Genomic DNA, 10,733 nt, shown 5'->3' on the forward strand with positions numbered 1-10,733 from the left:
TGCACACATCTCACCCGCCAAACAGCACGCACTCTAGAAAACGATATTGTCAACACACATGCATGAAGTATAATTACACGTAAAAAGAAGGCATATCTGTCATCAGCATACACGTCTCGAGAATACAATAAAATATTTGGAAAAGCGAAGAAAGGTTTCTTGAAAAACGGTAAACCTATGATGTGTACCTACTGAATGCAATGCTGTGTCGATGAACACTATGAATATAAAAATGACGTCATTCTCTTTCCAGAATCACGTCATGGAGCTCAAGAAGGAAATCTCTGCGAACAGAGGGTGTGCCAGCACGAAGCATGGATAAAGACAACATGTAGAAAGGGAGAGTATCTGCTATCATGAGGGGACGGACGGAGATGGAGGAGAATGATTATAAAGGCAATAGGCGTGCACCTGCATGCATGCATGTAAATGTACAGCATGTAAATACAGAAGTGATAGAGAAAGGAGGGTAGTCGCCATGTAGCCTATTCTAGGGAGATGGAGACAGAGACGAATATGGTTAGATTTCGAACCGAGCAACTCCATAAGGGGCTCTCTGGCTCTGATTGATAACATCGATATTCTGTAAAAAAAAAAGAAGAAGAAAAGAACTCGCCATTAGCAGAGAGTGAACGATGGGAGTATCGGGCACTTGCACATCGTCAAGTATAACAATTCCGATGGGTGGAAGTTTTCAGCCATATTTCTTGCAGACACCTTACAGGAACACTTCTGACGCAGAGCCTTTGCTGGAACTTTCACCGGTGTTGTACGCCCCCTGGAAACGTGCTGATACCTTGATCACTATCAAAGCGGCGACGACGCCAACGACGATCGAGCCGACGATACACCCCGCGATGACGCCTGCCAAGAGGGCGGTGTTGCTGTTGTTTGCGGGCTCTTCGTCGTCTTCCTCGCCTTCCACTTCATTAGAGTCTCCGCCGCCCTTGGCAGTGGTGGTCGAAGGCTCCACAGAGCCTGATGGAGTGGGCTCTACTGAATCTTTGGTATTGGGCTCGGCAGGCGTCGCCTTGGGAGTCTCGGCTTCCGCAGTAGTTGACGTTCGGCTTTCAGGCTTGGTTGGGGCTGGTTTCGTACGTGCATCCGTCTCCACGACATTTTGCCCCTGGGGGGTCGTTGTGGCGGCCTCATCCGTTGGCATTGGCTCATCGGTAGCGGTTGTGACCGATGCTGCCACTGTTGTGGGGTCGGGACCACCGGGTGCTCCACCGTCGGGACTGGGTGAACCAGCATCGGGACTATCGGTTACCTGGCCATCAGTACCAGGTGCGCCAGCATCGGTACCAGGTGCGCCAGCATCGGTACCAGGTGCGCCAGCATCAGGACCATTGGTTACTCCACCATTGGGACCATTGGTCACTCCAGCGTCTGGACCAGTTGGTCCTTGTTCATCTGGGCCCCCGGGTGCTTGTCCACCGCCACCAGTGGTCGAGCAAACACCGTACACACGCTCCACACGGCCATCACCGGATGTACACGTGAGCTTGGTGGTGACTTCATTGCCTACTGCATTTTCTCCTGAGCCGCTGCTCTCGCGGAACTCCGCACAGTCCTCATCATCCAGCATTGACTCGGTGCATGTGCATGACCGACAGTCCACATCGGCTGCACGAGAAACTGCAGGAAAACGAAACAGAAAATGGGAACATAGAAATTAAATATCTGCTGGATATGTATTTCTAAGAAGAGTTTTGTTTGGGGGGGGGGGGGGGGGAGGGGAAGGGGGGATGGCAGTTCAGGAGTTTAAGAGCAATGTCGAAATAGCAGAAGGGTGTGCGAAAGGTTTTGCATGGCACACAGTCTCCTACGCTAGCTGCCGTAAATATGAGGCGGTAAGCCGGCAGAACTTTTGTAAATTTCTCGCATTCATCGGATGCAATCAAATTGACAATTTTTTTAATTTTTTTTACACCCGATACGATTTCAGTCCGCCCAACGAAGTAGCAAGACCTTCTGAGGGTTGGTAGCAGTAAGTAGATTGAATAGTGAATATTTCTATCCCTCCCAAATGAATGTCATTCCCCCAGGCCTAGTGCTCAATATGCAAAAATACACAGGGCATAGACACACGGTAGAAGATGAACAGTTTCAAAATTGCTCATCCGTTTAAAACTGAACACTGCAATTGAGTAGGGTGCTCCATGGCTTGCTCGAAGACTGCTCAATGGCCCAATTGAGACGAGCCTTGCGCACTTTCATCAGGAAACTCAGAGTCACAGCACACCTTCCTCTCTCCACATACTGGGTGAAGAATAGGGGTGAAACGATTACACTTTTAGACTACCGAATTACCGCAACCTTTATCGATCGGTTATCTTTCGGCGGCTGCGAAATGGTGCAAGGCGCAAACTTGAGTGGCCCGACTGGATTTCATTGAGCAGCACTGCAATACATTTGTTTTATCCAGGATACAGTGTACACTAAACTCCTTCACTGTAGCATGCATAGATGCAAGGTGGGCCATGCCTGACATAAGCATAGCACGCTGCAAATTAACCCTATACGGACGGGCCATACATCCACAGGTGATCGAAAAATTCTAAAACTTGAAACTTTCGCGATTTGGTCAATTCTCAGTTTTCCTGAGAAGACAAGCCTGTGGGTCAAGGTGAAAACTGAGCTGTCGTCTCAAACAACCCCGAAGCGATAAAAAAGCGGCTTGTGAGTTAGGGCACTTGCAAGTTTGATCACGGCCAATTTTCTCTCAGGGCACAATGCACGACTCAACAGCCTGGATTTTCAAGCTGTTGGCTGATATACCCTCCTTCAAATTCAAACTAAGACTCTCGCGAGTGGCCGCAGAAATGAAGCTTCTCACGAACAAGGAGAGTTAAAAGGAGGATGGAAGTCAAACACGCCCCGCACTGAAACGGCTCCGCTGGCTTGAAGCGCGGTTCCAGCGTATCCTATGGAATTCGGTTTGGGTTAAAGATAATTCCAGAATTCCACGCGTTCCACAAATCCCAGGATAACAACAATTGTGCAAGGGAAACCTACGTTAATATAAGTCCAATTCAAGGTGGTATTTCAGAGGGTGCAGCTAGGCACCGGGCAAATATGCTCGAAAAATCACCCATCATGCTTTCTCGCAATTCTTTCAAACAAGCCGATAATGCCTGAAACCATGCCGATAATTCCCAGAAACTCTCACAAATTTTCGCTTGAAATCCAGGTCTTTCTTCGCATCCATCACAAAAAGATGCATTCTCAAACCTAAAGGAAACAAAAAAAGATTCTTTTTCTGGCTCTGGCAAGTTCAGACAGCTTTGCTGGTTTTAGCTTGTCCAGCAGAGAAACCACCTTCTTGCTTTCCTCATCCCTTTCACTTTCAGCCTCCTCCTCATCCGCACTATCTACTCGACAAACGTCAGTAACCAGCCGATTATGCCCGCGAAATCACCGATTATGCTCGTGTGATTTTTGCACCCAAAATGCTCGATTTAGTGCCGGCATATTTGCCGGGTCCCTAGGTGCAGCCTAAAGTTACGATTTTACCCTTTCTCAGTAGCACAAACACAACGTGTCTGCCAGCCTTTTCGCCATGACCTTTGCCGAACTAGTTCATGATAATCCGAGCACAGGACGAATTTTTTTGCGGAACAATTTGTTTATAGCACGCACGATCAACATAGAATAATCCCAGAGCACACAAGAGCACTCACACACCCAACCACACACAAACGAAAGTACAAACAGGTGCACGGTTTGTACGCCTGGCTGTATCCATAACTATAGTACGTGCCGTGCACTGGATAACACGTTAATTTCAGTGGAATTTTAATTATTTCGGTAACTAACTTTGGTAGAGAAACCAGGAACCTAAATTTAGATTACACCTAAAAGGCGCGAGAGTATGCACTGTATGTGAAGGGTAGGCTGGTCACCTAATTCCAGTCGATAATTTGAGAACCCTTATGCGAAACATCGCTAGCACGAGCAGTAGGCAGCGAAAGCAGTACACTCTGAGGAGCGGAGAAAACCGTGTGCAGGTGGACTTTGGAGTGGGGAATACGAGTGCGACGTCGAGTATGTTGAGGAAGACTGTGTGCAGCAGTGTATACTGTATATCTGAAAGTACAGGTGGAGTGTGTGATGGAGAGGACGTGGAGTGCCAACTTCTTCGGCCATCTACAGATGTTGACCGTGTTTCGCTGGCGGTTCTCCAGTGGTGCTCGAACCAGGAGGTATTTCGGACACCCAGCTCAGCTGCCTATAGAAACTTTGGATGTGGCCGAGTACCTGTCAGCTCATGCTATACAACCCTAGACAGAGGAACTGACCCGGAAAGGATGAACCAAGGGACATCTCAACTGTGTGCAAAAATGACAATCCCATTGCTGTACATAGAATTTCACCATTTCAACAGTGCTGCATATAATACCATTCTAGCAACACTTAGACATGTCAGATCAGTCCAAAACTTTCAGACAGCGAACATTAGGTGTGTTTGATCATTTTTGAACAAAAAACTGAAAATCGAATTTTTGGTCTGTGGTCATATTTTAGCGTGCTCTGGCTCACATTGTATTGTGTTGCGCAACTTCCTCTTGTTTTTCTCGACGTCTAGGCTTGGATTTCTGGAGCACGAAATGCTCACATTCAACTGTAAAAGCATGGTGTGGTGTGGAGCATGACGAGCAAGGTCATTCTTCCATTGTGTGTGACAATAACACAGCAAGGCAGCAATATCAACGGACCATGTGTACATACATATGGTGACACACACACACACACGACCATGCGCACACCCAGGAAGACGTCCTTTCCAGGCCCGCGCATGTACTGGCGGACAAGAACCCGGCGCGTCACTCTGCAGAGTGACACTAATGAGTTGGCAGCCTCTGCAGCAGCAGCAGCATTGGTGAAAAGAGCACCTGTTGCTTCATGTCTATGCCAGCTACCAGCCCAGTCACCCGCTGGTCCTATACATAACTCACTAGGCAATATGGTTGCCATCATACTAATGAGTTAAGCCCAAGTGAATTTAGTTCTCCATTGTTAGATACTGATATTCCCTACTTGGAAGAAAGCTGATTCCACAGATGCAATAAGGAGCCTCTTTCACGTGATCAGCAGATACCACAGATGCAGAAAGGAGCCTCTGCCACGACACCAAGAGACACTTTCTCCGTCCACCGCCAGCTGGGTGTTCCATTTCAGACAGCACTCCAACACTCTACCACACTAGCACACACACACACACGCCTGGCATCCTAGGGAAAACTTTAGTCATTTTCTGCTCTGCTGGGGAAAGCGACTATGACTGAATCCTTTTCAATGGCTAAAACAACCTAGAACTAACTTGTCATGTCAAATGGCCATGTGCGTTATTCAAACTAAGCTCAATTGACCACCAATGGGCGAGACAAGTGCTCTGCATCCAGAATTAAGTAGTTCAGCACTAATACACACAGGTGAATGGCTGTCTGTAGTGTTTACTGACAACACGGTCCGCTTGCAAACCGTGATAAAATAATTCCCTTGAGTTCAGGTGACTTTGTCGCCCTGGCTAACTTCAACTGGCTGCATCCCTATCTTAGATGCCTGTCACACGAAATATTCCGGCACACCGTTGAAATAGCTAGATGCTAATATTCCCTACTTGGAAGAAAGCTGATCCCACAGACGGATTTCGTCATGATACTGCCGTGATTGCTGCTGGGGTGATGAGTAAGATCCCCTGAGCACGCTTTCACTGCCAAAATCTTTTGTAGCCAGCGTTAGCGGCACAGAACAAAGCTTTAAAGTCACCATAATATTTTGCCAGGGGCATGAACTACACACGCCATTTCGACCGCACAGTCGGATAAGGGTTAAACAAATCAGCCCCAAACCCAGCTCTCTTATCCAGGTGGTCCCTCCACACATCCCTCCATACATATTTTTCTCCAGCCACTATTTATCGTGGTCTACTGTCGTGGACATGGAAAGTGGACATGGAAATCCGGTCGTTGGTCAAGCGCACAGATCAGCAAAGTGAGCTGCACCGTTTTGTACGCACTGAGGACGCCACGGCCGGTCATTCAACTGGATTTCCATGACCAGGACAGCACATTTGTAGAGCTGCCATAGTACAAATACGTAACGTTCACACAAAAGAGAATGGTTTCGTGATATTCACTGATAATGATGATAATTGTGCAGAGGATGTCTGGTAGGACGTGCGCGTGACTGTACACCAATCTATGTATTGCTGCTAGAATCTAGCTGTCCAGGAAAACATGCATGTGCAATTGCACATCTAGCTAGAGATCTATGAACTAGTGCAGCCAGTGTAGGGAAGTGACAAACTACCTGGCCCCCCATGTGTGCACTCGCCAGGCGTTTGTCCATCCCTGACTGATTTCAAAGTCCATGACACTGAGCATTGATCGCTACCCGCACGCAAAGAAAGGCGAGGTCGTTTCAGATTCACTGCGTCATGCACAGGTTTCCACGCTGGCCACAGCCATCACTGCATCAGGCAAGGCGCTCCGCGGATCCGTGCTAATCATGATGAATGCACCAGGCGAAGATCCGACACTGGTTGGTTCCAGGCTTCCTGATCCTTTCAGTGCATGACAAACGACACGCTAAGACTAAGAGAACTACCAGTAACATTTTGCGTCTTCGCAGTCAAACTCAAAGCAAGCAGTCACACTCAGCCGCCAAGAACGAAGCGAGCACCAGAGTCGTCAGTACCGCCGGTATTATTATTTTTTATGATAAATTCTACCTGAGTATGAGGGACAGCAGAAAATAATCTCCCGCTGGATATAATGGCCAGTGTCAGCCGGCACTTCAACAGGCCATTGCGACACTTCAATCAAAATAACAACTCATGTCGTCTCACTGGAAAACCTCTAATCACCCCCGAACGACAGCCCTGCACGAAGTCAAAGGCGCACGCCACACAATGGAAGATGGCTAGCGGAATGCAGATGTCCCCAAGACTTCCCACAGGTCACAGCCAGTGGCGTGGGCAAGCGCAGCCTCACCTCTTTTTCATTCTCACATAGCACAGACTCAGTACAGGATGAGGTATACCCAGGATGAAATAGCTCAGGGAAAGTCTACGATCCACAACCAATGCCTGGCCTGAACACAGTGCTGTTATTGTCAACGCTCTAGATGGCACGCAAGAATCGACTCCACCAACAAAGGCCATCCCACGAAACGTACTACTACTTGCAGGAACAAGGACACGGCGCGGGGATTCGCTCGGAGAGTACTGTTGTTCTCGCGAATGTTGAAGGCATTATTATTAGCGGAAGCCTTTCAGCCGGCGGCAAGCGATAATTTAGTTTGCAAGACTGGATCTTCTACTTCTAGGTGCCAGGCCGTCGGTTCAAATTCGTGGGTGGCATGAAGTCTTTACCGATGCCGACCGCGGCGACTGACATTCGTACTCAAGCGAATTCTCTCCTTTTCTCATCCAATTTTGGCAAATAGTCGGGCACAGCAGGATAGAATTATTTATCTTCATCCACAGTCAACACATTGGTATGCGGAGAAGGAACCATGAACTGAGACAATTGTAACGGAATGACAGAACAATGCCTTGTTCAAGGCCTTGTTCAATCTAATGATTCGTCTATCCAGCAGGTTTTAGGGTGCTGTGCGCGAAAAGCGTTCTTTTTTCCTGCAGCCAGAAACATTCAAGGCAGTGCACATCGCACTGACTCTTGCCCCGGGTCGAGCTTATACTGGGCAGGAAGCGCTTTGACAAGAATACCGCGCACCTCGTAAAATATACACTACAGGGACAAAACGTTACGAAGGAAACCATTCAGGACCATCGAGCTTACCGTGAACTGCTTCCAGACTCAGCAACAGGAGAAGACACAACACACTGCTTGTTCGCTCCATCTTTCGGCTAGCTTTGCGTGGGAAGCGCTTTACAGGACAACAGGACCCTTCGATTCTCAGTGTTAAATGCTCGGCACTAGAAATGTCGTACCTCCTCTTCAACTTCAACTAAACTTACAGGTCACCACCAACAAACCACTTTCCCCACTCCTCGCAGAACTATTCTACTCCGCAACGCTAATCGAGACTGCGTGGAAAAGAATAATGGCAACGCTGTGTGACTGAGCGCTTGAAGTGTACGGAACGCGCTCTTGAATACCAAGTGACGCGCATACGATGTTCAGTCGTGCTATCATCTGTGCATCCTTTCACTACTAGTATCCTATGAAATCGGTGCGGTGCATGCATGCAGTGCGGATGGATTGGTATTACAGTACAGTAGACTGCCACGTATACCAGGAATGCTCGAGATCTCTCCCACGTCACGCGCGCACAGCCTGTGCATGTATGATTGTAGGGGCTCGCACAACTTAGTACTATGCCAGTAATGGCAGTATGAGTCTGACTACAATTATTATTATTAGGCCGAGTAAAAAAAATTACTAGATGATCGTCCTTTTTTTTGGAAAAATCGGGGAGGGCGGGAGGATTTTATTTTTATTTTTTTACTTTTTACCCTCTCATGCACACAGTGTACACAACAACATCAAGGTTTTTTTTCTCTTTTTTTCTTTTTTTTTCTTTTTTTCTTTTTCTTTCTTCAGCAGATCGATACTGACGTTGTGATATACTAGTAGTATGTGGTCCATATAGTAAAGAAAGTATTAAACAAAGCGTGCACATGTTTCCTGCATCCGCGATCGGTAAAAAACCAACGATTTCGGCAAAAACTCACGATTTAAAAAATAAAATATTTCTTGGGGCGCTGACAAAAACTGGGGCGGACGGGGACGATCATCTAGCTTTTTTTTTTACTTGGCCTTATGTATGACTTTTTTAGTGTTTGGTTACAGACAGTACGTCTTTGGGTATGAATGACTCTGTGGCAGCACGGCTGTTCGCGCACGGACATCTAACAATATGGAGTCGTTCGGTGCGATTTACGTAACGCGGTACAAACCTCCTGAATACGATTGGAGTTTGCGTTTTGGGATGAAACTCATGTCACTCTCCGTGTGGTTCCACGATTTCGCAAGTCAAACCAGGATTTATTATTTGAAAGCGCTCGAGCGAGATACTCAATATCCAGACAATTTGAGAGAGAAGGAAGGTAAAAGGAACTCCTGCCGTGGTCAACCAGCATCCTGACCTTTTCGAACCTCTCCAAGCTGTCCCTGGTAGTCTGGATATTGACGCACGCACTGATTTTCAGCTTCTCCTCGCCGGGATCACGGGTGAAACTTTCAAATTTGCCGATATGCACTCGAACAAACGCACAATTGGATCTACATCACAATTTCGGGGCTATCTGTGTGCTTGCTGCCTTTTTCAGCAATACCCCACATGTCTACTGGGCAGTTTCCACCAGGCCTCGGCCTCCTGGACTCAACAGCGACTCCAGCGCCATGCCATCTGTCCCCTAAATCGCATGAAAAGGTAGCTCAGCATCGAACGCACGGGACCTGAAGTTTGTGCACGGGACGTGATAAAACTTGGTGAAGATAGCCAGAAGATAGTCCTCTACCTGGGAAAACTGAAAGCTAGACTGGGAAAACTCCTGAAAGGGCTTCTTGACGCAGGCATGTCAACGATGAATCAAGGAACGAGCGAGAAAGAAGGCTTGACTTGTGCAACGCGGAACAAACTGTTCCTGAGACGAAGTTGGCCATGTGAGGTACCAGCGGAAAGCTAGTTTCAAGAGGAACACGGAATACCTGTTTTCCGGGTAAACCTGGCCTGGTAGCTTTCTAAATCGAGCGAAAACCACAGCGAAATCGGCTGCTGAGAATTTGAAAATTCAAATTTCCTTGCCGATCCAGCCCAATCGAGACTTTTGGCTGCCATCTTGTTAAATGTCCAAATTTCGCGAAAAAAAACAGCCGTGGCAGGGTGCTGCCCAGTGCAGCCCTTGCTGACTCCGCAGAGTCCGCATTGTCTGAAGCCTCGAAGGCTGGTCCGCATGTTCAGGATTGGCTAGTACTTTTTTTTAGTAGTGATGGCAGCTCGCGCAGCGGGGCCCTTGTCTGCCAGGCCTGGGCTTGGGTCGAGAACACGTCGCGTACACGTAGCTAGACCAGCTGTGACGCGATCGATGCCGACGAACTCCCGAGTCCCGATCCCACGACACTCGACAGTGCAGTGACGGCACCGCGCAATGCAAAAAGCCATAATCACTTACGAGTATCAGACCAGTCGAGCAGGTGGATCTGTCCAAACAGTTGCGTGCCGGGATTTCGTCCGCCCGGACGCGGGACTGAAATGCAGTGCGATGACGTATTCATGTCTGCCACCGAGTCCTGCCAGATACGAGGTCAATGCTTAGCTTGCGCCAAGTTGCGGTGATGTGGTTCTTCCGTCGATAGACGATAGTTCTGACGCCGAGAGAACTCCGCACTATGATTTGTGTTTGTTTTGCACAGAGCCAGGAATATATCCTCCGCCAGTCACCACATACATTGTACATGTATGATGTAGCCTATTATTAGTTACATGTATGTACAATGCTGTCTGGCATCGTGGCCTCCTTGCCAAGCTACATATTGTCTTTGGTGTGTCTGGCCCTGCTCTGTCCTGGCTGGAGTCCTATCTGAGTAGCCGATCACAGTTTGTTTCTGCCCTCTCCATCAACTCTGATCCTCTACCAGTGTCTTCTGGAGTTCCCCAAGGCTCCATACTTGGACCTCTTTTGTTCGTAGCATACGTAAATGATTTACCCTCTATAGACCCAGGTGTCTCGTTATTTGCTGATGATACAACCCTACTGT

At 47.9% G+C, this 10,733-nt stretch overlaps 1 protein-coding gene across 1 annotated transcript; it reads right to left on the reverse strand.

Annotated features, from left to right (window-relative positions):
• Window positions 1–29: 29 nt before the first annotated feature.
• Window positions 30–8,100, reverse strand: LOC135819815 (proteoglycan 4-like). Its single transcript, XM_065333093.1, has 2 exons — window positions 7,809–8,100; window positions 30–1,638 (listed from the first exon to the last, which is right to left on the reverse strand). Exons 1-2 carry the CDS (start codon window positions 7,867–7,869, stop codon window positions 719–721), a joined length of 981 nt encoding a protein of 326 aa, XP_065189165.1. The 5' UTR covers window positions 7,870–8,100; the 3' UTR covers window positions 30–718.
• Between the last annotated feature and the right edge of the window lie 2,633 nt (window positions 8,101–10,733).

The sequence above is a fragment of the Sycon ciliatum genome, chromosome 6, assembly GCF_964019385.1.
Source record: "Sycon ciliatum chromosome 6, ocSycCili1.1, whole genome shotgun sequence".
NCBI lineage: Eukaryota > Metazoa > Porifera > Calcarea > Leucosolenida > Sycettidae > Sycon > Sycon ciliatum.